At 48.2% G+C, this 27,500-nt stretch overlaps 1 protein-coding gene across 4 annotated transcripts in view; it reads left to right on the plus strand.

Moving 5' to 3' along the window:
- Positions 1-27,500, plus strand: part of LOC118218025 (SH3 and PX domain-containing protein 2A-like) — a 109,233-nt gene that overhangs the window by 29,899 nt on the left and 51,834 nt on the right. For all 4 annotated transcript variants that reach the window (XM_035400352.1, XM_035400355.1, XM_035400354.1 and 1 more), the window contains exons 3-5: positions 1,153-1,228; positions 6,141-6,217; positions 7,937-8,028. In XM_035400352.1, coding sequence (XP_035256243.1) covers positions 1,153-1,228; positions 6,141-6,217; positions 7,937-8,028 — 245 coding nt within the window. The remainder of the gene's footprint in view (positions 1-1,152; positions 1,229-6,140; positions 6,218-7,936; positions 8,029-27,500) is intronic.

Consider the following 27,500-nt stretch of genomic DNA (forward strand, 5'->3'; position numbering starts at 1 on the left):
TCGTGGTGAGAGTCTTTACTGACTGAGCCGCTCTATAGGGCCCAGCCTGCGCTTGTGGTGAGAGTCTCTACTGACTGAGCCGCTCTATAGGGCTCAGCCTGCGCTCGCGGTGAGAGTCTTTACTGACTGAGCCACTCTATAGGGCCCATGGAGCATATGTTTAGCAGTCATGCTGATTCATATGTGTGACGGACATGTTTGTTCTGCTCTCTTCTTGTGAAACGGACCGGTATCTTTTGGTCATGAGGTCCGGTGAAATGGGGACTTGTTTCACAAATACATTGTACTTTCATATACTGAAATAAAAAATGCAACGATCCCAAAGTTATTTCAACAAACATACCATATTATTTCAGCTTACATATATTGCAAAATATTATTCAAAAATCACTACTGAAATATGCAGTGGGGACCTAAACTCTGAGGACACTACCGGTTTGATTGTTTTCATTACTTGTCTCGGGCTCACACAATAGTGATGATCTGTTTATACTTCTTATTCAAGAATACCTGCTTTTCTCAAGAACATGAATTAAAACATTATTTATTGAGGGTCAAAAATTGTTGGTATTTGGTGTGTCCACCTTTCACCTTGATTTACTGCCTTCACTCTGCTTGGTATTGATTCCACCAGCTTATGCAGCACCCCATCTTCCATTTCGCCCCAGCACTTTCTCAACACCACACACCCCATCTTCCATTTCACCCCAGCACTTTCTCAACACTTCCCACCTCATCTTCCATTTCACTCCAGTAATTTCTCAACACCTCCCATAGATGATCTTCTGATGTTAGTTGATGTTTGATGTCTGGCCTTTTCCCTCTTCAGCTGCTCCCACAGATGTCCGATTGGGTTCAGGTCCAGTGACTGTGGTTGGAATGCCATTCTAAGCAGCTCCCCTTGCTCTCAATAATGTATTCCTGAATAAGAAGTGTGATTGGAGTTTCCTAATTGTATTTTTCCTTAATAAATAATATAAACAACCAGGATTTGGTAGTGTCCTCAGATTTTTGGTCCCTACTGTATTATTTATCATTATATTTTCCAAAAAGTCCACATATTCAAAATATATTCTCATATTTTCTGTAAGAGGAATCTTTGATTTGGGTAAGCTGTACTTAACTACTGATTTCTTTTTTCATGTTTTCCAGATGCAGATTCTTGACAAGTTTCCAATCGAGGGAGGGCAGAAGGATCCCAAGCAGAGGATCATCCCCTTCCTGCCAGGTGAGTCTGCCCACCATCTTGGACACGGACTGACCTCAAGCTTAGCATAGCATAATGGAGCCCTGCTTGTTCCTCCCGGGTTGCAGGTTTGATTCCCAGATGGGGCACTGCTGTTGTATTTTGTAAGGCACTATTTTACCCCATGTTCCTCCCACATTGTAAGGATAGTTGCACTGGCACATTCAGGATTTGAGCCCGAGCCATGGGGCCTGTTCGTGCTCGTTTGTAGAACAGTGCCTTCACGAGATGAACCACCCAGCTGTACTCTTGAGTGAGGTGCTTAATCCAAACTGCTTCAGTAAATATCCAGCTGCGTAAATGGCCTGTATGTAAAAAGCATGTCAGGTGTGCTCCTGATAAGAGCTGCTGCTAACTGGCTGAAGTGTAAAATGTTTATGTGAGCAGATAACATTTGAGTCAGCAAAAAATGGCTCCCTGGCGGCCAACTGCCAACGGCCCAGAGACACACTCCAGGCCTCCGTTTAGACCCAGAAAAAGTGCCTTTGTTTTCGTCTCAGCCCCCTATCAGGGAACGCGCTTGGACACTGCTATCTTGCTGATGGGGGCAGGGAGACAGCAGAATGAAGTCTTGGCTGTTGCAGCTGCTTTTTGCAGTTTCATACAGTTTTTATTGATTGTTTTCAAAGGTATTTCCTCAGGGTTTTGAGGTAACTGACAGGAAGTAGAGGGTATACACTGGTTCTGTGATTTGGATTCCATGGTCTTCAGGGGTTGAGGTAACTGACAGGAAGTAGAGGGTATACACTGATTCTCTGATTTGGATTCTATGGTCTACAGGAGTTGAGGTAACTGACAGGAAGTAGAGGGTATACACTGGTTCTATGATTTGGATTCCATGGTCTTCAGGGGTTGAAGTAACTGACAGGAAGTAGAGGGTATACACTGATTCTATGATTTGGATTCTATGGTCTTCAGGGGTTGAGGTAACTGACAGGAAGTAGAGGGTATACACTGGTTCTATGATTTGGATTCTATGGTCTTCAGGGGTTGATGTAGTTGACAGCAAGTGTATAAGAGGGTATAAGAGGGTATAAGTGGGTGGACCACCGGTTTTGTATAAACAGTTCACTTATCTGACGTTATAGGTTTGTCTCAGTCAGCAGTTTGTGTGATGTCGCCGTGGATGTGTTCTGCTAGCCCCAGGCAGTGAAACCCCGTGCTTTCCCCCGGTCTCGTGCGTCACAGACAGTCGGCAGCTGATGTATTTGCAGAGCTGTGACACTGCTGGCTGTGAATGAGATTTTTCCAGATTAATTACACCTCGGGCTCAACACCAAGGCGTCGGAGACGGTGGCTTTCGGCCTTGGCGACGGGCTTCCCTCTGTTTAGCGTTGTTTATGTTCTGCGTTAGCCTCTCTCTGGAGTGCTTACCTCATGGCCTCTCAGAAGTAAACAGTCTGTTCTGACCGAGACTGTGCCTGACGCCGCTGTTCCTTTCAATACGGTGTGTGTGTGTGAGTGTGTGTGTCACACGCTGAGTGTGTGTGTGTGTGTGTGTGTGTGTGTGTGTGTGTGTGTTACATGATCAGTGTGAGTTTGTGTGTGTGTGTGTGTCACACGGTCAGTGTGAGTGTGTGTGTGTGTGTGTGTCACACGGTCAGTGCGAGTGTGTGTGTGTCTTACGCTCAGTGTGAGTGTGTGTGTGTGTGTGCGTGTGTCTTACACTCAGTGTGTGTGTGTGTCACGCTCAGTGTGAGTGTGTGTGTGTGTGTGTGTCTCACGGTCAGTGTGTGTGTGTGTCTTACGCTCAGTGTGATTGTATGTGTGTGTGTGTCACATGCTCAGTGTGAGTGTGTGTGTGTGTGTATGTGTGTGTCACAAGCTCAGTGTGAGTGTGTGTGTGTCCTGGCTGGGCTTATCTAACCCTGTCTCTGGGACACGTCAGCTGAAGAAACCAGCAGAACTCACTTCCCCACATCCCAGTCTGTGTGATCTGGCCCGAGATTCATTCAGGATTTGGCCTTGACTTTAATTCATGATGATGAGATTAAGAGCTTTCTTAATTAAAGTTTATATTTATTACCTACAAACACAGTTTGACAGTTTGGTGACAGATGAGTGTGAGTGTGTGAAACTTGGGTTTGTGGAGAAACACTTGTCTAATTATGTCTAATGATGATTATGTCTAATCATAGTTTGATTTATTCCAGGATTTGGTGAATCAACTCACAGTGTGGGCTGTTTGGGCGTATGGCTGATTGATGGGCTGTTTGGGCGTATGGCTGATGGGCTGTTTGGGCGTATGGCTGATTGATGGGCTGTTTGGGCGTATGGCTGATGGGCTGTTTGGGCGTATGGCTGATTGGTGGGCTGTTTGGGCGTATGGCTGATTGGTGGGCTGTTTGGGCGTATGGCTGATTGATGGGCTGTTTGGGCGTATGGCTGATTGGTGGGCTGTTTGGGCGTATGGCTGATGGGCTGTTTGGGTGTATGGCTGATTGGTGGGCTGTTTGGGCGTATGGCTGATGGGCTGTTTGGGCGTATGGCTGATGGGCTGTTTAGGCGTATGGATGATTGATGGGCTGTTTGGCGTATGGTTGATTGGTGGGCTGTTTGGGCGTATGGCTGATTGGTGGGCTGTTTGGGCGTATGGCTGATTGATGGGCTGTTTGGGCGTATGGCTGATTGATGGGCTGGTTGGGGCGTATGGCTGATGGGCTGTTTGGGCGTATGGCTGATTGATGGGCTGTTTGGGCGTATGGCTGATTGATGGGCTGTTTGGGCGTATGGCTGATTGATGGGCTGTTTGGGCGTATGGCTGATTGATGGGCTGTTTGGGCGTATGGCTGATTGGTGGGCTGTTTGGGCGTATGGCTGATTGGTGGGCTGTTTGGGCGTATGGCTGATTGGTGGGCTGTTTGGGCGTATGGCTGATTGATGAGCTGTTTGGGCGTATGGCTGATTGGTGGGCTGTTTGGGCGTATGGATGATTGATGGGCTGTTTGGGCATATGGATGATTGATGGGCTGTTTGGACGTATGGCTGATGGGCTGTTTGGGCGTATGGCTGATTGGTTGGCTGTTTGGGCGTATGGCTGATTGGTGGGCTGTTTGGGCGTATGGCTGATTGATGGGCTGTTTGGGCGTATGGCTGATTGATGGGCTGTTTGGGCGTATGGCTGATGGGCTGTTTGGGCGTATGGCTGATTGATGGGCTGTTTGGGCGTATGGCTGATTGATGGGCTGTTTGGGCATATGGCTGATGGGCTGTTTGGCGTATGGCTGATTGATGGGCTGTTTGGGCGTATGGCTGATTGGTGGGCTGTTTGGGCGTATGGCTGATTGATGGGCTGTTTGGGCGTATGGCTGATGGGCTGTTTGGCGTATGGCTGATTGATGGGCTGTTTGGGCGTATGGCTGATTGATGGGCTGTTTGGGCGTATGGCTGATGGGCTGTTTGGGCGTATGGCTGATTGATGGGCTGTTTGGGCGTATGGCTGATAATTGTGAATGAAATCAAAGCTCACTGTCCCTTGCAGATTCAGGCTGGTCAGTAAAACTGTTTTCTGTGTGGGTTTGTACAAACCTTACAGTCAGGAAGACTTGTTTAGTCTTCCTTTAAGACCTCTTGCACGAATCTCTTCACCATAACCTTTGCTGTTAAACACCAAAGTGTTCAAAGTTGCTGAAATGATGGAAACTAACGGTCAAAATTACAGACGGGGGACGTGGTTACAGGAGCTCATGGTGAGCGGTGAGGGTTGTAAATCCAAATAGCTGCCGGTGAAAACTCACAAAGGTTGGGTTTAATGCCCGTTTCGAATTTTATAACCCCAGGAGTGAGGCGTTGCTTTTGAAAGGGAGCGGTTTATGTGTTCTCTTCGGAAGTGCCCAGTGACATTGAGACAGGCGGCACAAATCTTCACGTCCACCAAAACCAGGCCTGAGTTTTACTGACTGTGTGCAGAAGCTTTAACCTCCCACAAGAAGCATGTACAACTCATATACAGACTGTACAGTGCTGGCCTCTGAACATGCATTATATTACATGTGATGATAAACCTTTACCATCATATGTCTGGAAACAATCTTGCAGTAACAGGAACAGACAAACAGGGCCTCTAACAACTCATAAAAATGCTGTCCAAAGCCATTCCTTTTTAGCTTGTTTTCCTGGACGTCCTCCTCAGGCAGTTTTCCAGTATAAAAATGAGACCGTGCTGAGCAGACTCAACCAGATGCTGACTTTATTTCCTTCAGCTTCCTGCCTAATCTGAAGCAGCGCTTCGGTTCGCTCTTACACCCTCGGTCCTGCAGAGACCCTCGCTCCGGGCGTACTTTTAAAAGGATGAGAAACTGTGCGGTGTGTGATATGGAGCGTGACTAATTAAGTATTTGATGTTATCAAATGCTGGCACTGTGCAGATATATGTAGCCAGAGCACAGTTTTTTGTTTATTCACTTACTTATGTATTTTTTTGTTGTAGTTTTTGATGCCTGTGACTGCAGTCCAACGGCGTTTTATGTTGCGGAAGAGGAGAATGTTACTTGAATGCACTATTGTGCAATTATCTGAAGAATGCCAAGTCAGAGAGTGTGCCATTGAGTTTTGCACAAGGAATGTGTGTTGTGTGCATGATGCGCTACAAATCCTCAAGTTGGAAAAGCTCAAGCTGTCAGTTGCAGTTATCTTTATCACACTCAACTGCCACCTGGTGGTTGTTTGAGACATGTCATAAAATATTTGTTTGCAAAATAAGGGATACTTCGGGGTACTGTTACTGAACTGCAGTGTATATGATTTGTGCTGTTATTATATAGTCCCATATTATATTTCTTAAATGAAGCATCTGCTGTATTTTAATAATTTTATCAAATGTCTGGTTGTAATTGTATTTATTCACTGATGGTGAAGACTCATTCAAAGCATTCCGTTTTTGCTTCTCTCACAGGGAAAGTCCTGTTCCGTCGGAGCCACGTCAGAGACGTAGCCATGAAGCGACTGCGGCACCTGGATGACTACTGCAGGGTACAGCGATCCCCGTGCACTTTGAACATGAGTCACACTAATGTGTGAATGAGAGGGGGACAGGCTGGAGTTTATGAGTCAGTGAATCAGTCAGGAGGCTCACTGCCCAGTACATATTACAGCTGACCGTAGTCGTGTGATTCAGTGATTCAGTGATTCGCAGTTTTTAATTCAGGCAAACGTGACTCCATGCTTTATGTTAGGAGGCAAAAAACGTTGTTGAAAAAGAAGAATAAAGCTCTCCTATTTCCTTGGCCCACAGTACAATGACATAGGAAAATGTCAGCAGGAAGTGTGGCCTGGTTTCAGTCAACATCCTTATCTGTGACTTGCATGTATAGCAAGCGTTTTTCTTACTGAACACATCATGGTGAGTTCACAGTCACCAAACACAAACTGGCCAAACTATGCTCATGAAGGAGGAAAAAAAATAACACCAGCTATTTGTGTTTATTGAATATAGGGCTGGATTTTTTTGTGGCATGTGGAAGAATAAGGACAGTTTTGAGAGAACAGGCTGTGAGTGATATCTCAGGCACCGGAACACACAGGAAGCAGAGCGTCTCTCTGCGGCTCTCGCTTCCTGTGGGGAGCGAGCGGAGATAGTCCTCTCAGGAAAGGGGGGGAAAGACTGGGGATAAGTGGAGCGTGTGGTGTGGTGACAGGAATAAGCTGGTGAGAAAAACTGAAATGGAGTCCGCTGGAGAATTCTCCTTCTGAGCTGAACTCAGCGACCCCCATGTTCAGTAAAAGCAGAAAAGGGCCATTTGGAGTTCGCTAATCGCTAAATCGCTAAGGATACGCTGGGCGTCCTACTTAGCCTTAGCAATGATCTCAGATATCTGCGCTGTCTGTTTTCTATTTGAACCGCCAAGTTCAGTGAAAGAGCACCACGGTTCCTCATGTTTTCCCAGAAAATGTCAACATGTACATTTGTTTCTTCATCTTGAACTGAACTCCGTTCATATCTCTGCGTCTGTGAGTGTGGCCCAGGCGGATGTGTAAAGCCCTTGGAACTGTGCTTTTCTCCAGAGCTGAAGCTGCTAGCGAACGCGTCTGTCTTATCGCTCGCACGCCGTCTTTCCCTCTCTTCTCCTCCCCCGGGAGGCTCGCCCTCTTTCCTCTCCTCCCTGCGTCTTCGCGGCTTCCCCCTCTTCCTGTAGACACGGAGCTGGGGTCTCCTCGCGGCCAATCAAATGCGACTTTGCAGAGTCAGCCGTGAACACACAGTGACGGCGACCCCAGCCCGCCTGTGACAGGGGGACCAGACGTCCTCTTTCTCGTGCACGCCCGCTCTTTCTGCGGCCCAACGTATCCGTCTGGGCGCCATTCATTGATTTCTACAAATGTTCGATTCAGGTTTGCCGTTCCATAGACTGCATAATTTAAATAATCAAATAGCTTGCTAACAGGTTCACAACGACCGCCCGCCCCTGTCCTCTGTTTTTGAAAAACATAAAATCTGGTGACCCTGGCCTGTAGACATGTAGGCTTTCAGCTGTAGATGATACGTACTCTCCCAAAACTGCGCAGCTCAGCTGGGGGACGTCCCATTAGAGGAAGGGAAGCTGACAGGGAACACCCCAGAGGAGAGCGCCAACGTGTGCCTACAGCGTACAAGCAGCCGAATCCCAGAAGGAGAGCGTTCGGCCCCCGTTTAACTCTGTCAGATTTGGTGTGACACTGAAGCTGTGTGCGCTGTCTGCGCTCCTCCCGCAGGCCCTGGTGAGGCTGCCGCCGCGGATCTCCCAGAGCGAGGAGGTGCTGCGGTTCTTCGAGACGAAGGCCGAGGACCTCAACCCCCCGAAAGAGTGAGTGTCACCTTCGCTCTGCCGACCTCCAACAGAGCAGTTTGCCACGACATCGCAAAACATTACATTACATTGCAGGCATTTGCAGTAGCAGACACTCTTATTCAGAGCGACTTACACAACTTTTTCTTGGCATTCACATTCCATCCATTTGTACAGCTGGATATACACTGAAGCAATGCAGGTTACCTTGCTCAAGGCTACGACGGCAGTGTCCTACCGGGGAATTGAACCTGTGACCTGTAGGTTACAGAACCAGCTCCTTACCCGTTATGCTACACTGCCGCCCTTAACACCGTGCACCAGGTCTGAACCCCATCCCATCTACTCTGAATCTAAGTGGTGTGTTCATCGTAACAGAGCGAGCTACAGGAGGCACCTCCTCCACCCCTAGCAGAAAGTGTTTCAGTCTAATAGTTGTCTGACAGCCAGCAGCTCAGCAAGATCCGGGTCCATTCCGTTCATGAACGGAACAATTCTCAACGGTGTTCTGTGATCATTTTTCACTAAATGAGATGAATTCACTTCAATTAATGTCCTGAATGACCCCACCCTGAGTGACTGAGGGAGGTAGACTGCTGTGAGATTAATGCTATCAGTCCCATGTCCTCCTGTGACACACTCATTCATTCCTGTCCCCAGTAGGGGACACAAGTCTTCTCGTCCTTATTATCTCAAGAGCCTTATATATTACTTTGCTGAAAAATACACTACAGGGGACATTCAGTACAAATGAAATTATATTTATATAAGACACTTGTATTACATCAAGAAAATTAAATACTTTTCTGCCGGTCCCAGGGGCATACATGACCTATATTTGGTCCTGTCCTGGTCTTTTTGGGACAAGTTGGCTGATATCACTGATCTGATTTAAACAATGTAAGGGCTGTTGCTGCTGGCTGGTTTGTAACTATTAAGAATATTTAATTCAGTTGGGATTAATTAAAAATCGCAACTGAATGAAATATTCTTAAGTTCTTATTCAGAAATGCTCTTATTCTTAATAAGTTCCTGTTCCTCTAAGTACTTGCACTGTGCACTACAGGAGGATTAGAGTATTGGTCATTTGGAGACGTAAATGTATTACGTAGTTTATTAAGTAAATAACGAGGCCTTTCCGCATTAACCAGATCAGCAGTGTGACCATACAGTGGCCTGCCAATCCAAAGTAAACATCTATTAAAGGCTATCCGATCTTCAGCTCTCGTGTTAGGAAATGACCTGCTTTATATCAAGAGGAAATGTTATTGTTTACCTTGTTTATGAACTTGAGAAAGTAAGTATGAATTTTAAATCTTATGACTTAGTAACTCTGGGTCTTTAAATCAGCTGCGTACAGTTCTGTTTGTTCGCTGAATTGTTGCGTTATTCGTAGCTGGTTGTGCTAGTCGTGTGTGTCGGTGCTGTCCTAGTCGTGTGTGTCGGTGCTGTGCTGGTCGTTTGTGTCGGTGCTGGGGTATTTGTTTGTGTCGGTGCTGTGCTAGTCGTTTGTGTCAGTGCTGGGGTACAGCACAGCCCTCTATCAGGCGGTGCTCTGGAGCGGTAAAGTGGGGGGTGGACCCAGCCCCACCCCGTTATTAACCTCAGCCTGATTAATTGCGTCCTGGCCGGGGCTGTTTGATTGCCTCTCACACCGCCTCCCCTGTCCGCTCATTGTCCCCCTCCTGATGCCCTGCCATTTTTCAGAAGCGCCGCGTGTCACTTCCTCCCGTCCGGGGCCTTACATCAGACAGACAATGGGCCTGATGTGGACATTAGCGGCCCGCGCGCGCGGAATTAGCCTGCCGGCGGTTAGCGGTAAATCAGGCCGCGCTCTGGGCTGGTCGGGTCACGCGGGGTGCAGGCTTTTATCAGAGCCCCGCTGCTCTGCCGAAAACCTCAGCCAGGGAGGGGGTACAGCTCATACCCGCCTGCGTTACCAATCACACTGCTTTAGCCTCGCACTTCTCTTACTGTGTGTGTGTGTGTGTGTGTGTGTGTGTGTGCGTGTGTGTGTGTGTGCATGTGTGTGTGTGTGTGTGAGTGTGTGTGTGTGTGTGTGTGTGTGTGTGAGTGTGTGAGTGTGTGTGTGAGAGAGTGTGCAAGTGTGTGTGTGTGTGTGTGTGAGAGAGTGTGTGTGTGTGAGTGTGTGAGTGTGTGTGTGAGAGAGTGTGTGTGTGCCTGTGTATGTATGAGAGCATGTGTGTGTGTGCACAAAGACATACACACACACACACATACACACACACACACACACACACGCATGCACACGCACACATGCACACACACTACAGTAGAGGATGAGTGTATTTGGTTCCTTGCTCTTCCCCTCCCTTTCAGCCAAAATGGATATTCTTTAAAATTCTGCTCTATTTTGGCATTAAAACCAGTCGGTGTGCTGCAAGAGTTTGTGTGAAATTAATTGGAAGGCATAATGAAATTAAAAAGAAGCATGTCATATATGTGTGTTTCTGAGAAATCAAGTGGTTTCACATTCTATAACTGCAACATTTTTCCGAAAATAATATTCTTGTCCGGTAGCGGGAACCTTTTACACAAAAAGTTCCTAAAAAGGTACAAATAGTTGTTACTGGTGTAGCACCCTGCATAAAATTTTGCCCCTAGCCAGCACTAATTCATTTATTTACATCATTTTTGCTTGTAAAGGCTGCTTATTATCATCCAGACGAACAATCCAGACGTACGTTTAGGCTACATGTGGGAAATGTGTTCCTTAAAGAACACAAATGTACCTCACCTGCACCTTTATTTCTGAGCGTGTATGACATGAGGCAGGTATTTTTATGCCCAGTTTGCTTCTCCTTGTGAAAGGGCCAGAGAGTGAATGGTTTATGCGCATGTGTTTAAAACAAAGCCTGTACGGGATAATGATAATCTGGAAACTCCAGAGTTTACACTGATGGGTTGCTTGTCTTCCCTTGGTGTGATCGATACAAGGCAGGCAAATCAATATTTCATATGCATAACCTCTATGTGATTATCGATTTTTTGTTTTCCACACTGCAATTCAGCTGTCCACCTGCGTAGGCTTCTTCGCGAAACAAACGGGAAGTAAAGCGATTTTTTTCTCTCAGCTTGTCCGATAAAACTGGGAGGACGCCTTGTTCCACAGGACGATAATAACCGTGGATTTATATCATTAGTTTTTACATTTTGGAGTTGGTATCGGTTGCAGTGCTGAGTTACAGTCCCCCTCGTTTCATTCCCCGGGCCCAGAGCCTCACGCTCGAAGGGAGTCACGTGTTCGGGCCGTGTGAAGCGCCTCCTGATGAGGGAGAGGGACGCTGCTGATGTTTCTCATATTTAAGAAATGACCGAGCTAGCGTGGGTTCAGTCTGGGTTCACTGCCTGGTCTGTTACTGACTGAGCGGTGTTTAACTGGCTGGGGCGCGGTACAGAACTCGTATGATGCATACGCAGAGGCTCCGATGAAGAACCCGAGGATGAAACCCGGCCTCCTCATGAGAGATGGAGGAGAAGGAGAGCTGGAGGAGTCTCACTCAGAGACATCTTTCCAGACCACAGAGTAACCGGGATTACACCAGATCGCACCTCACGCTTTAAAGGCCACAGAATGAAAGTCTGGGGGCCGATGGACGTACATCATATCTTCTATGGTTTTGTTCCGTTTAGGCTTCAGGGTTTCAGGGAGGCTTACGGTGGATTGGAGTCTATTGGACTCTGTGGTTGACGAGCGAGGGAAAGCAGACTGGCGCTCGGACAACCGCCAAACAGCCGTGAGATGCGTGGAGCCGCGGAACGTGCGCCTCTCGTTATGAGAGCGAGCGGGAGCCCCGCCCGGCCCTCCGTCATTCCCCAGAGCCACGGCCAGCCAAACAGAACCCACACACGGCCCTCCTGCCGCTCACCCTTTCAGAATGCCAGAGGTGGTGCGGGGCAGCTCGGGGAAGCGGTGATAGGCAGGGCTTCGGGTATGTGCGGTAAAAGGCCCTAGATATTTACATTTCCGCCTGTGAATCAGCATCCCACAAAAACAAACAAATAAATGAGTAAATAAATTATTAATGGAAGACGGACTTGTTCGCCTTTGGTGCAGCGGGAAGGCAGCCTTTTGGGTGCTGGGAGCATATTTTAAATACGGTTTTGGGTTATTTTTTAAATAAGGTTTCGGGTTAAGCAATTCCTTGTCGCACAAGGAACAATATTGTTTCTGAAAGTGAAATCGGTCCGAGCTGAATTTTGGCCGCCGGCGTGCTATGTTGTAAAATAGCATTCCCTGGAAGTGTGTCAGAGGGAGAGGTGAGGCCCCACCGCAGGGGCCTTGGTTGAGAGTCTCTACGAGAGTCCATCTTGGCCGAGAGGTCCTCTCACGCCCTGGGCCTCTGGTCTGTGTTCTCAGCTGCAGCGAAGCTTTAAGACAGCGAGCACTGCGCTCTGTTCTCCACCGTACTGAAACTGCAGAACCGCGTCCAGCCTCCACACTGTGGAACGCTGGCTCGCAGAAGGGGATTGGGTTAGAGGAATGCCTTCTCTAGGCCACGGTCCTTGAAAAACAAGCGGTAGACCTTGTCTGTGCGTGTGAAAATCACCTTTCGCTTTTCCAGCATAAAAGGAGACATTGAGGAATTGTGTGCATCTGAAAGTAGCAACACACGTCAAGTTATCAGCCTTTACAAATGCTTGCCATGATTTGTGAATGCTCGGCATGGCCAACCAAGGTCTTTTCCTGGGTTGTCTTTTGTTCTGCTATCATTCAGGAAGACCTTCACCGGTGTTATGTTTGAAGCCTTGGCTTTATAATTGCCAATTTAGAGACTTCTTAAGTTGATGGTATTTGAGTTATGGGCATTGTGGATGAAAGTGGGTGGGTTCATGGCTGTACGAGGCGTATCTCAGAAACATACCGTTGTAGTACAACAAGGTCAGACAACACATTTCATTCTGGGAGTATTTCTGTTCAATTCACTGATATCAAAGCATATTCTGTGCGCTGCTTTGGAGATACTTAAAAGTTGCGGCTTGTGTTTGTGATGCAAGTTTTATTCCTTTTAATTAAAAAAAGCTTTGCCAGTAGCTCTCTCGCATTTTCTTTTCAAGCCGTTGTGAAGACGAAGTGAACATTAAGCCATTTTGGATTTCCTCCGTCGGATAATGCTGTTTCCAGTGCACTTGTTAGTGTAAATCTGGTGAGTGTATCTTCAGCGTTCTGGGGAAAACTGGGACTTAGAATGCAGCTCAGCTTTGAAACGACACGTACACCGCCCAGTTTCTGTGAGTTCCCTTTCCTATGTCAGACGGCCTTATTAGCAACCGCCACCTGGTTTTTAAACCACTTTTGTGTTTTTACCTGCTTCTTTGGCACCACAGTCCTGGGTTTTAAGGCTGTTCTGAGGGAGGAACACACACACACACACACACACACACACACAGGGAAGTGTGTCAGTCCTTACTCCTGACTTCAAAGCCCTTTATGTTTCCTGTGGAGCGGACCGCAGTGTTCTGTGCAGACGTCCTGACTCATAGCGGTGTGTTCCGGGGGGCGGGGCAGTAGGGTGGGGGGGGCGCAGTCAGTCAGTAAGAGCAGCAGCCCCCCCCACCTCACACCCACTCCCTCATCCTTAGTCACTGCCCCGCAGGTGAGGCAGTTCCCCACACTCATCCACCACAGGCGCTCCCCAATTCGTCCCCTCTGCCTATCCCACTTCTGCCTCAAGAACAGGATGAAATCATCCCATCCCTTCTCCCTCAGCTGTGTATGAGTGACTACACCACTGAGGGCTGCAGTACAGAGACAGGGGCAGCTGTTCACTGTGGGGGCGTGGGGGCTTACCAAAAAACAGTTCTGCATTTACTGCATCGCTGAAATATGGAAATATATTATCAGTGCACTGCAATCCTTCACAACATATGGCCAGGATTACTGATTATTTCCACTTTCATTGATTTCAGTAAATTTATTTTTGAAAACGCAACGCTGAGGAACATGTCGGTGTGCGTTCCTACAGAGAGTGTGAGAGAGAGAACTCCACCGCGGGCCTGCCGTTGGTCTCTCACACTGAGGCGGGCACTGACTGCCGCCAGTAATTTAGGGGAATTACGCGACTGAAAACGAGGCTGCACTGCATCATTTCTTTTGCGACCTGGGGGGGGGGGGGGTGTCTGTCCTGTAAAGTGTGCCGACTGCATGTCACTTTGGCTCGTACTGAAGATAGCATGCTGTGAGAGAGGTACGGCAGCACGTTGTGTGAACGCTGTCTGAAGTGCACCGCTCATGAGCTAACAGGTTCCACCACAAGAGGGAGCTGTCAGCTCCTGCGTGACTGCATTAACATTTTCGCTCTCATCCAAAGGGACCCTGCTTGCATTCTTACACGTACAGCCCATGCATACAGCTGGATATTTACTGAAGCAATTCAGGTTGAGTATCTTGCTCAAGGGTACAAGGACAGCACCCCATCTGGGCGTTGGGCCTACAAGGCTTAAGTTACAAGTCCAGTTCCCTAAACTTTATGCTGTCACTGCTCTGGTGTTTTATGTGTCAAATTAACACCAGACTGCATTGATGCTACACCTGTTTTCATGTCTAGACAAGGCCAAATCTTCTTAAAAGTGTCTGAGGTTTCTCTTTGTGCGTCCTCTCTGTGAATCACATTGAATTCCATGGATTGTGCATGAATAGCGATATTTGCTTTTTGTTTCTGTCATCATAGATCTATTTTGTGATACTTTGAGCTGTGTTGGCACTGACAGACGTCTTGCTTGAGAATCAGGTGGGGCCTTGTTGGTAAACTGTGCGCAACTCCCCTCCCTCGAGATTCAACCCAGAGCCTAACTTGTCCTTTCTTTCATGAGTGTCTACAGAAGTAGAAGGAAAAAGAAATGTCAGCCTTGCAAATGTAAGAATAGTTTTTCACCACTGACTGTCTGCCAGACACACAGGCAAATGGCAGTGGTGTTGAGGCATGGAGTTTCTCAGCCTGGAAGTGGAGTTTCAGGTGAATCATATAAAAGGGAAGTTTAAATAACGGCAAGCAGCAGCTCCTCAGAGCACAGGATATTTTCTTAGTAATCATCATTATGTACAGCATGTGTGTGTAGTTTATTACTCTTTCAAAGCAATTATACAAATGTACAATTTGGATTTATGGGCCTTTTGGCACCTTCGTAAGTTTAAATAAATTAGTACTGAAATTAAGTGTGACCAATGCTTCTGCTGGGATTGCTCTGCATATTATTGTTATTATAATTAGTGTTGCTGTTGCTGTTTGAGCTTCGCTACTTTATAATTTACATTGGAAAATAAAGAAAGACCACCAAGCGTCAAGATGAACTATGTCCATGTTTTCTGTCCATTGAGTTCAGTGCTTTTATGATTACTATTAACATAAAAGGCTAGCCTTTTTAGTTAACCATTTCTGCATTGAAAATGGTTTCTTAGTTGTTTTTATCCAGTTGTTTAAAAAAAAAAGTTTAATATAGCGTAGTTTCTCTGATGTGGAAGCACCATTGACATTTTACATTTGATGGTGGGATACAGTTTAGCAGCACATGTTACCTTAGTTTCACTATGTTATGGCCTGCGCTTTCCAAAAAAAATAGATAAATAAATAAATAAATAAATAACAATCCAGTATATTTTATCTGTAGATAAACACAAGAAGGGGGCGGGGCCTGAGGCTCCTCTAAACACAGCTGTGGTGAGAGAATCCTCATTAAGGGGCGACATAGCTCAGGAGGTAAGAGCGCTTGTCTGGCAGTCGGAGGGTTGCCGGTTCGATCCCCTGCCCTGGGCAGGTCGAAGTGTCCCTGAGCAAGACACCTGACCCCTAATTGCTCTGGTGAATGCGAGGCATCAATTGTAAAGCGCTTTGGATAAAAGCGCTATATAAATGCAGTCCATTTACCATTAACTGGCCTCTGTTGTGGACAGGGCTGCCCCTAAGCCACGCCCCCTCCATTATTTTCTTCCCTGACTGAGAAAAGCGAGCTGCAGCACTAGCAGCGCTATCTGCTGCCCGCCGGGGCATCAGCGTTCCCGGGGAGCGGCGTCTCTTTCGTCTGCTTCGTCTGAAAGATGTTCAGAAAGTCAGGGGTGTTGCAGAGCAGCCCTGTAGCCTCAGAACCAGCCTGGGGAATTAGCGCTCAGATCCGGCAAACATCGCTCTGTTTCTCCCTCAGAACAAGCAGATGTTTGCTTGAAAGCTGACTGATGGTGATGTGCGAGAGCTCTGTGTTTTATGCCCAATGGGCGATTGGCAGTCATGTGAAAGATGTGATTATGATGTTACTGTAACCCCTGTCTGAGGATGCTTGAGACCACACTCCAGGGATATGAATGCGCTTTAACAAGAAAACACAGCGACGGGATTCTCTTCTCACTGTTTAATTGGCTGTGGAGAAGAAGATTGATAGCAGCACTGAGAGATGCTTGAATTCAAACTCAACTCCAAGCAGATGTGATATAGCGTCCTCCTGAGGCTCAAGGGGTGTTTCTCCTGAAGTGCACTTTACTGTAAGTGCTTACAGAGACGGACAGCGATGCTCTGAGAATATTGAGGGACTAGAAGATTCGATCAACACTTAAATTTGATTCCTTGTTTTTTTGTTCTCACAAAAACACTCTTATGAGTTCAGTCACCAGAATTAAATGTGAAATGGAAAAAAAAGCGAAGGAAAAGTGTTGATCAAATTCAAGCCGCCAACCACCAAAATCTCCAAAAGCTGTATTTTATCTAATCCGATTTTACATTTCCTTGCGTTAACTTACCACCTGAACAGAGCAGCTTACCCAATCGTTAGGTAACAAGGCTAGGCGCAGTGTAGAAACATCAGTGTAGATGCAGAAGTCATTTGTAACATCAAGTCAGACACAGTGCACTACTGAAAGACGATGTGACAATAAACAGATTGTCTTGCCTAAGTACAAGAGTGAAGGGGGGGAAGAATTAGGGCAATCAATGGTGAAAGTGCTTTAACATAAATTCTACAGTAACTGACTGGAACTCAGCCAGCCTTTGGTGTGCTAGGAGAGAGAGTGTGGAATAATGGTTAGGGAACTGGGTTTGTGTGGAGAGAGAGTGTGGAATAACAGGTAGGGAACTCTGGTTTGTGTGTGAGGCAAGGAGGGAGAGTGTGGAATAATGGTTAGGGAACTGGGTTTGTGTGTGAGGTACCTGGTCCAATGCCCAGGTGGGGCACAGTCATTGTACCCTTGAGCCAGGTACTTAACCTGAAGCGCTTCTGTAAAATATCAAGCTGTATAAATGGGTTGTATGTGAAAGCATTTAAGCAGTGCATCTGCTCCATGCTGGACACAGTGGGTAGCACTGGTGCCTCACAGCAAGAGGGTCATGGGTTCGAATCCGGCCTGGGCCTTTCTGTGTGGAGTTTGCATGTTCTCCCTGTGTCCATGTGGGTTTCCTCCACTTTTCTCCCACAGTCCAAAGACATACAGGTAGGCTAATTGGTGACTCTAAATTTCCCCAAGGTATTAGTGTGAGGGCGAATGGCGTGTGTGTGTGTGTGTGTATGTGTGTGCCCTGCGGTGGACTGGCAAACTGTCCAGGGTGTATTCCTGCCTCTTGCCCAATGCATGCTGGGATATGTATGAATGTTCATGGGCTGAAGGAACCGTGATTCAGGGTTAAGGCTTGAGCCAGAGTTCCGCGTGTTGGGACTGCTGCTTGTAGCTCATTCCACCCCTCAAAACAAGTCCAGATGCTGTGGGAACTCCTAGCGACCGCGACCTGCAGGCTGGAGAGTGCAGATCTGGGATGGGAAACTGTGGTCCTGGAGGGCTGGTGTGCATGTTTATGTTTCCACCAGTTACCTGGCTAAATGAGCTAACTGGCTGTACACAACACTGGTTCAGTCATAGATTAGATCACAGTAACACACACACAAGAACAATGGTCTTCAGCTGTTATTGTTATTGATGTGAGATGCTGTAATTGTTAGGGCTAATTAGCTAATTAAGGCCAGAAGTTGGCATGGAGGCCAGAGGAAGGTGTGGCCCTCATCGCCCACCTCTGGTCTAGAAAGGCCACTCAGCAGAGTCCCCCGGAGCCTAATGCTGGCTGATGTGGACCTGTTCCAGACCCTTTCACACAGTGCCAGAGCGCTCCCAGAAAAACTAGTAAAATAAGACTAAGACTCTTTTTCACTATGTGAAAAAGCATTGGCTCATATACAGTATTTAAAAAAAATAATCTGTTATTCAGGAGATGACCATAGTTTAAGACCCCTGGTGTGGGGCCTGGTTATAGCTGGTACATTAGGGGAGCAGATGGCCCCTAGGCTGGCTCCAGCTTTGAGCATAATGCCCGCTAAACACTTTTATATCATTTAGCTTCATCAACCTTTCTGCTAAGCCTTGTTGAACACGGTCTGATAAGACAACTAATGAGAAAGTGCTCAGAAACCAACAAGCCAAGATTTACGCTTCATTGCCTCAATTTAGACTTTAGAATACCCAGTGATAGATTCATCTGTGGGTAACAAGATAATAACACTATTATTATCAGGCAGAAAACAGACCGAAACAGAATTATGTTTGACTGAAAGACCGCATTATTAGATTTGACGACTGAGTAACCCCTGAATTGCTACCTCTTAACGATCAGCTCCGGTCTTAGAAATTAGACTGTGAAAGAGCTGTAAAGTGATAGCATCGAAACGCTTCTTCAGAGACCAGATGGGGCTCCGCTAGATTTCGTCCCCGCTGTGCACAGTACCCAGCTGCGCAGAACAGAACCTCAGTGCTGATGGACACCGTGAGGCTGAGTGGGTCTGTCAGGTTGATCTGCAGTTCTGGCCCGCAGTCAGAAATAGGCTGGCCTAAGATTGCGCCTCATGCAGGAATTCCTTAAAGTCTTATAGATTCTGGATATGGATCAGGTATTCATAACAGGGGGGCTGCGAGTGGGGTGGGGGTGGGGGTGCTGTGAGTGGGGTTGGGGGGGGGCGGCCTGTGTGTGGGGTGGGGGTGGGGGTCGGGGGCCTGTGATTGGGGTGCGGGGGGGGGGGGGTGTCACTGTGAGTGGGGTGGGTGGGTGGGGGGGCCCTGTGACTGGGGTGGGGCACTGTGAGTGGGGTGGATGGGGGGGGGGGCCCTGTGACTGGGGTGGTGGGGGGTTCGGGGCTGTGACTGGTGGGGGTGGGGGCCTTGTGACTGGGGTGGGGGTGTGGGCCCTGTGACTGGTGGGGGTGGAGGCCTTGTGACTGGGGTGGGGGTGGAGGCCTTGTGACTGGTGGGGGTGGAGGCCTTGTGACTGGGGTGGGGGTGGAGGCCTTGTGACTGGTGGGGGTGGAGGCCTTGTGACTGGGGTGGTGGGGGGTTCGGGGCTGTGACTGGTGGGGGTGGGGGGAACGCTGTGACTGGGGTGGGGGTGTGGGCCCTGTGACTGGGGTGGTGGGGGGATCGGGGCTGTGACAGGTGGGGGTGGGGGCCCTGTGACTGGGGTGGTGGGGGGTTCGGGGCTGTGACTGGTGGGGGTGGGGGCCTTGTGACTGGGGTGGAGGTGTAATTGTGTGCCGTGGCCTGGACTAACCCAGCTCTGGATCACCTGCAGCTGTCAGCTTGTGCAGGGAGAGGGAGGTCAGAGCGGTCTGGGCTGTAGTTATAATAACAGCCGGTTTCTGGGTGGATTTGTGCTGTTGGAAGGCCTGAGACCTGAGTCAGATAAAAGCTATAAGTACCAGTATCACACACACGCACACACACACATGCGCACACACACACACACACACACATGCGCACACACACACACACACACACACACACTCACACAAACACACACACACACACACACACACCAACACATGCGCACACACACACACACACACACACACACACACACTCTCCAGTAACTACGGGCCCACCTGCAGATGCCACAGGAGCATTTTCAACTCGTATTTTCAGCTTTGACCAGGTGCCCCCTGCAGGTTAGAAGCATCAACTCTAAAACGTGATGCTTTTGTGTGTGTGTATGCATGTGTGTGTGGACAGCATGGGCAGGGTTTGTGTGTGTGTATGCATGTGTGTGTGGACAGCATGGGCAGGGTTTGTGTGTGTGTATGCATGTGTGTGTGGACAGCGTGGGCAGGGTTTGTGTGTGTGTATGCATGTGTGTGTGGACAGCGTGGGCAGGGTTTGTGTGTGTGTGTATGCATGTGTGTGTGGACAGCGTGGGCAGGGCTTGTGTGTGTGTGCATGCATGTATGTGTGGACAGCGTTGGCAGGGTTTGTGTGTGTGTGTATGCATGTGTGTGTGGACACTATCGCCCTCGACCCTATCCCCTCATCTCTCCTTCAAACAATCACACCAGACATCCTCCCTTTTGTCGCCTCCCTCGTGAACTCATCCCTATCTTCTGGATGTTTCCCCTCATCCTTCAAGAAGGCCCACATCACCCCGCTGCTGAAGAAACCCACACTAGATCCTTCAGTCATTCAGAACTACCGCCCGGTATCTCTCCTCCCTTTCCTATCCAAAACACTCGAACGTGCTGCATCTAACCAGCTCTCTGCTTTCTTCTCTGAGAACAACCTGCTTGATCCCCACCAGTCTGGCTTCAGGCCTGGCCACTCGACTGAGACTGCACTCCTCTCGGTCAGTGAGTCACTCCATGCCGCACGAGCAGCCTCCCTCTCCTCTGTCCTGATTCTTCTAGACCTCTCTGCTGCATTTGACACTGTGGACCACTCTACCCTCCTGTCCTCCCTGGCAGCATCAGGGATCCGCGGCACAGTCCTTGACTGGATTGAGTCCTACCTCTCTGACCGCTCCTTCCAGGTTGCCTGGGCGGGTAAGGTATCACCACCCCGTCCCCTCACCACCGGAGTTCCCCAGGGCTCAGTCCTTGGTCCCCTTCTCTTCTCCATGTACACCAGATCCCTTGGCCCTGTAATATCTGCCCATGGCTTGTCGTATCATTCCTATGCCGACGACACGCAACTCTTTCTCTCCTTTTCCCCATCGGACACACAGGTCCCCGCCCGCATCTCCGCTTGCCTGAGGGACATACAGAGCTGGATGGACAATCACCACCTGAAGCTCAACCCGGGAAAGACGGAGCTAATCTTTATTCCTGCTCTATCCTCTCCCCTCCTCGACTTTTCCATTTCCCTAGGGGACACCGTAGTGACATCATCACCCTGCGCCAAGAATCTCGGAGTGATGATGGACAACAGGCTGTCCCTCTCCAACAACATTGCAGCAGTAACCCGGGCATGCAGATTTTTCCTATACAACATCCGCAGAATCCGCCCCTTTCTCACCACCTACTCAACCCAGCTCCTGGTCCAAGCAATGGTTCTCTCCTGCCTGGACCACTGCAACTCTCTTCTGGCTGGACTACCGGCATCTGCCACCAGACCCCTGCAGCTCATCCAGAATGCTGCGGCTCGTCTGGTCTTCAACCTCCCCAGACACTCCCACGTAACTCCCCTGCTCACTACCCTCCACTGGCTGCCTGTTATAGCTCGCATCAAATTCAAAATATTGGTTCTAGCATACCAGGCAGTCAAGGGATCAGCCCCAGCATACCTTCACAAGATTTTCAAACCCTACATGCCAGCCAGATCCCTCCGTTCTGCTACCTCAGGACGCCTAGCACCTCCCCCTCTTCGCACCTGCACTTCCAGAACACGTCTCCTGTCTGTTCTGGCCCCACGTTGGTGGAATGACCTCCCTGTGGAGGTCAGAACAGCTGAGACTGTGAACAATTTCAAACGACGACTGAAGACCCACCTCTTCAGGCTGCACCTCTCCCCATCCCTCCCTTCCCCCCCCTGTAAATGACTAAACTTAGGTGTGTAACTAGGCAGCTGTTTAATAGGTGACTTAGTTGATGCGCCAGTCTTAACGACTACTTGTATTTTTATTTATTTTTATTTTTCCATAGATTGCGTTGTTGCCGTTCTCGTTGTTAGTGTTAATCAGTTAACCATCAGGGTCCAAGTTGAACTATGCGGTTGTTCCCTGTACTTGGACCGGTACTTCTCTCTAGGGGTTTCGTCATACTTGTTCCTGGTTATGGTTATACACTTTGTTGTACGTCGCTCTGGATAAGAGCGTCTGCCAAATGCCTGTAATGTAATGTAATGACAGCATGGGCAGGGTTTGTGTGTGTGTGTATGCATGTGTGAGTGGACAGCGTGGGAAGGGTTTGTGTGTGTGTGTATGCATGTGTGTGTGGACAGCATGGGCAGGGTTTGTGTGTGTGTGTATGCATGTGTGTGTGGACAGCATGGGCAGGGTTTGTGTGTGTGTGTATGCATGTGTGAGTGGACAGCGTTGGCAGGGTTTGTGTGTGTGTGTATGCATGTGTGAGTGGACAGCGTGGGCAGGGCTTGTGTGTGTGTGTATGCATGTGTGAGTGGACAGCGTGGGCAGGGTTTGTGTGTGTGTGTATGCATGTGTGTGTGGACAGCGTGGGCAGGGTTTGTGTGTGTGTGTATGCATGTGTGTGTGGACAGTGTGGGCAGGGTTTGTGTGTGTGTATGCATGTGTGTGTGGACAGTGTGGGCAGGGTTTGTGTGTGTGTGTATGCATGTGTGTGTGGACAGCATGGGCAGGGTTTGTGTGTGTGTGTATGCATGTGTGTGTGGACAGCGTGGGCAGGGTTTGTGTGTGTGTGTATGCATGTGTGTGTGGACAGCGTGGGCAGGGTTTGTGTGTGTGTGTATGCATGTGTGAGTGGACAGCTTGGGCAGGGTTTGTGTTTGTGTGCATGCTGTGTGTGCGTTGTGTTCATAGGTGTTAATGTATCAGTGCTGATTTTATGCTACAAATGTTGTATTGTATCTCCAAAGGTCAGAATTCTCATCAACAATAGTAATAAAACCATTTTCTGTTGTTGAGTTTGAGACATTTACAGTTGACAGAACTGAATGAGAATTTTTGTGGGAGAGGGAAGGGGGGACTATGTATATTAGAAAAAAAAATTATGTTTGTTCCATGACATTGATGCAGTTCAGTGATTAAGAATTGCACTCCTCTTCTGTCCGAGGTCACATGACCGTTGAGTTCCTGGTATTTGTTGTTGTCGATTTGAGGTAGAGTGATTATTTCAGACATTTTCTTTTTCTTAGCATATTGTTCTTTCAGCAGCCTGGTGGGTTTGTCACAGAATATCGCCTCTCTCAATGAAAGGTTAACTGAGCAGCTTTAATCCCGGTCAGCATATCTTCTGAAATATACTAGCTCATCCCTTCCTCTCCCTCTCCCTCTCCCTCTCCCCTCCTCCCCCATCCCGCGCCTCCCCCCTCCCCCCTCCCCCCTCCCCCATCCCGCGCCTCCTCCCCATCCCGTGTGTGTTTGTTTGGAACCGAGCTGGCTGCCAAGACGCTGTACGGTCTGGGGAGAGGGATATTTGGGCTGAGTGACGGGGGCGGACAGTGGCGGACTCTGCCAGCCCTCGTGGCCTTGTCCACGCCCCCGCCCCCCCCCCCCCCCCCCGCCCCCCCCCCCCCCGCCCCCGGTAAAGTATCTTAGATGCCGTAGGAGCAGGACCAGCAAGCTGTAGAGATGCTTCAGTCTCCCCCTGCTCTTAGCGGGGGTTCATTAGCCGACACAGGCACAGCCAGACCCTGTTTATCAACTCAAAACTGTGCTCTCCTTCTTCTGAAACTACTTGATGAAGTTTAGTATGTAAATATTTGGATGTGGAACTGGACAGGAGAGTAGACAGGCCGAAACAGGGCCTGCTGGTCTTACAACCGGTTGTGATTCTTCCTCCTGAAAAAACAAATGGTGCATCTTCTACAGGATTCCTTCTTTGACCTAAAACCTTACTAAAAGGTTTTCAAAAAAGGGGGAAATGAACACCAGTCTGTTGCAACACCATTAAAAAAGGCTTAAAGAAAGGCTACATCTTTAAACAGGGCTAGACTGCTATCAGAAAGTTTAGCCAGCGACTTGGTGCGCGATTCAGTGAGAGAGCTCTCGAGCGGATGGGGACGGGCTGGTTCACCCCTGGGGTGCAGGCACCCAGGTGTTCTCGATCAACCCCTTAACAAACCACCTCTGTAGTGCCACCTACTGGCTGGAGGACATTCTGCAGGGAAGGGAAGGGAGGGCTCGGAAACAGGAATGCAACACCTGGGAATTATTTTCTCTTTTCTTGTGGCTGAATAAGCAGCATTGATACAATCTGTTCTTATTAGGCTACATTATGTTAGCCAGGGGTGGACAATCCAGGTTCAGGAAGTGGAAGCCCTGCCCGGTATTTTGTTCCAGTTGTCTGGATTTGCTAATTAGCACAATTCTTCAGCCAGGAAATAGAACTAATTAGTGAAATCAGATGGCTGAGTCCATGGGTGGAAGAAACACATTACTTTCTGACCCCTGGACTTTCCACCTCTGATGTTAGTATATGACTCTTTCCATGTCTTTTCAGAAACATAAGATGACCAGTGTCTAGTATCCATAGGAGGAGCTTCTTTTAGTTAATAAACTTGAGAACCACTTCTGAACTCCAGACCAGAACTCCGTCTCAGTGCTGTAGGCCTGTGTCACATTGCATGTTCTATAGCACGTTCTGCAGTACCGTTGGAATTCTTTAAATTGAGCGCAAATTCTCATTTTTCAAGCCAGAGGCTTTAAAGGGTAAGTACCGACAGGCCAGCTTTTGTTTAAAGGGATATTGGGACGCCTCGTAGTATAGACCCTATGCTTTGAGCACACTCAGAAAAGACTATGATTTGTGAGAAGAAATCCCTGTGCTGTCCCTGTGCAGAAGTACAGTTTGTACACTGTATTGATTTGCTCGCAGTGCATGAAAACAGCAGAGATTATCTCGACTGCTGACTTGGGACCGAATGACTTGTCCAGATTTTGTAGTGCATCTGAGGCAATCATATGCAGTTAACCCTCCAATCGGTGAATAAAGAGCAGTCATTTGTGGAGTTCCACATGCTTTTATTGTCGATATATTGCCTGAGACTTCACACTTAACATTACATTACATTATTGACATTTAGCAAACGCTGTTATCCAGAGCGACTTACACAACTTAATTACATAGCATTTACATTGCCTTCATTTATACAGCTGGATATTTACAGAAGCAAAGCAGGTTAAGTACCCTGCCCAAGGATGTTATTTCCATCACATTAGTTCATGGAGACATTGTGCTATTTTGTGATAAAAGTTACAAAAAAAGTGACTGTTCATTAAGTTTGTCAATGGAAACGATATGAACTCTTCTAAGAGGCCTCTGTGCAAATATTTGTTCTTACCTTATGACTTTGACTTGCATATAAGAAAGCATATATTTTTCCTTCAGATAAAATTGCGTTTGGCAATTGTCACAGTTAACTCACCCAACTGTGTTTGTGCAGAAGAAAAAACACACACTGGTGCTGATTTGAGTTGAAGCCGAGATTTTTATTGTCTTATTTATTGTGTGAAATGAAGACTGTGTACGTAATTTGAGTCCATGTCAGTGCTTCCCGAAGTCCCCTGGTGTGATTGAGACCTTTCTAGGGGCTGATCAGTGTGCTGGGGGGGATATGGATAGAGGCCGTGCCCCAGTCTACTCGTCCCTGCCCAGCAGAGACCCAGCCAAGCCAGGCCACCGCTCAGGGAGGACAGCTGCAGCAGTGTGTGAATGACATCACCGCCTGTAACGGCCTGCGACTGCCTTTGGCCCTGGGAACATGTGGGAATGTGAGCACTCACAAACAGTGGGATAGCTCTGATACACTCCAGGGCTGAAGGGCTTTCACAGACAGTGGGATTGCTCTGATACACTCCAGTACTGAAGGGCTTTCACAGACAGTGGGATAGCTCTGATTCTGTCCAGGGCTGAAGGGCTTCCACAGACAGTGGGATAGCTCTGATACACTACAGGACAGAGCTTTCACAGACAGTGGGATAGCTCTGATACACTACAGGACAGAGCTTTCACAGACAGTGGGATAGCTCTGATACACTCCAGGGATGAAGGGCTTTCACAGACAGTGGGATAGCTCTGATACTCTCCAGGGCTGAAGGGCTTTCACAGACAGTGGGATAGCTCTGATACAGTACAGGGCTGAAGGGCTTTCACAGACAGTGGGATAGCTCTGATACACTCCAGGGATGAAGGGCTTTCACAGACAGTGGGATAGCTCTGATACTCTCCAGGGCTGAAGGGCTTTCACAGACAGTAGGATAGCTCTGATACAGTACAGGGCTGAAGGGCTTTCACAGACAGTGGGATAGCTCTGATACACTCCAGGGCTGAAGGGCTTTCACAGACAGTGGGATAGCTCTGATACATTCCAGGGCTAAAGGGCTTTCACAGACAGTGGGATAGCTCTGATACAATCCAGGGCTGAAGGGCTTTCACAGACAGGGCTGAAGGCTCAGTCCAGTGGCATTGCGGGAGTGACAGGTGAAAGATGGCTCCATGTCTCTCTCTGCTTGTCCCAGGCTGACCCCCCTCACAGATGCTGACAGGAAGAGCTTGTTCATCATCCCACTGTTCTCGACAGGCTGGATTTATAAAGGACAGAGTGGGGGCAGCAGGAAGGAAATATCCTGGGGATAGACCATCCTGACAAGGGCATTTGTGTTCTGTGACTTTGTATGACCTGATGGTGGGCAGGGGAGCTGGTAGTCCAGGGGGTGAGAGTGCTTCAGGTCACAGTCAACTGTAGGATTTGTTAAAATGTACAATTTTAAGCAAAGGTAAGCAGTATTATTCATGCTGCATAAGGGAATTTGCAGAGCAAGTGATGTCATGTACTGTGATGTCATAGAAGGGACTTCTGGAGCTCACTTCCTGGTCTTGTTGAGAGACATTGCTCACTAGCGCCAGTGTGGTTGGATCCAGTGTAGGCGTTTCAGCCACACATTTCAATGTAAGTCAATGGTAACAATACGGTCAAAATTCAATTATTTTTTCCCTCAAGAACATATTTTCGCAATAGCTGTTTTATTTATGTCTGACATCTCCCCATGTGCCGATTTGTAGTTAGTGTGTTATTTGGTCAATATTTTACTATTTTGAGGATGCATCAGGGACAGTTTGCATCACTGCCGAGTCACTGCGCATCAGGGAATGAACGAATGCGTGAGAACTCTAAACCATGAGGGCCAGCCCAGAGGCAGGCTGCCTTCTCTGTGGCTTACGGCAGGTAATGAAATCCACCAGACAGATGTTTGTGTTCACGGCACCCTGACCTTCGATCTCCTCACATTCAGTCTTCTGTCACTCAATTAACCAAAGGATGAGAGACAGAGGGAGAGGGGGAGAGAGGGAAGGGGAGAGAGACAGAGAGAGGGAGGGAGAGAGAGAGAATGAAGGCTTGATGCACTGTTGTGCCTTTAGCTGCCAGTGTTCAGTGTTGTATTAACAGTAACACACTCAGTGGAAACAGCAGCAGTAGTCACATGAAAGGCACTTGCATTACAGAAATCCATGCAGATGGTTGTAAACATACTGTATGTACCGTATGTCCCTACCTGTCTCCTGTCCGTCTCTTTCGGTAGTCCTAGCACAGATTAGGTCTTCCAGCA

The sequence above is a fragment of the Anguilla anguilla genome, chromosome 18, assembly GCF_013347855.1.
Source record: "Anguilla anguilla isolate fAngAng1 chromosome 18, fAngAng1.pri, whole genome shotgun sequence".
Classification (NCBI taxonomy): Eukaryota; Metazoa; Chordata; class Actinopteri; order Anguilliformes; family Anguillidae; genus Anguilla; species Anguilla anguilla.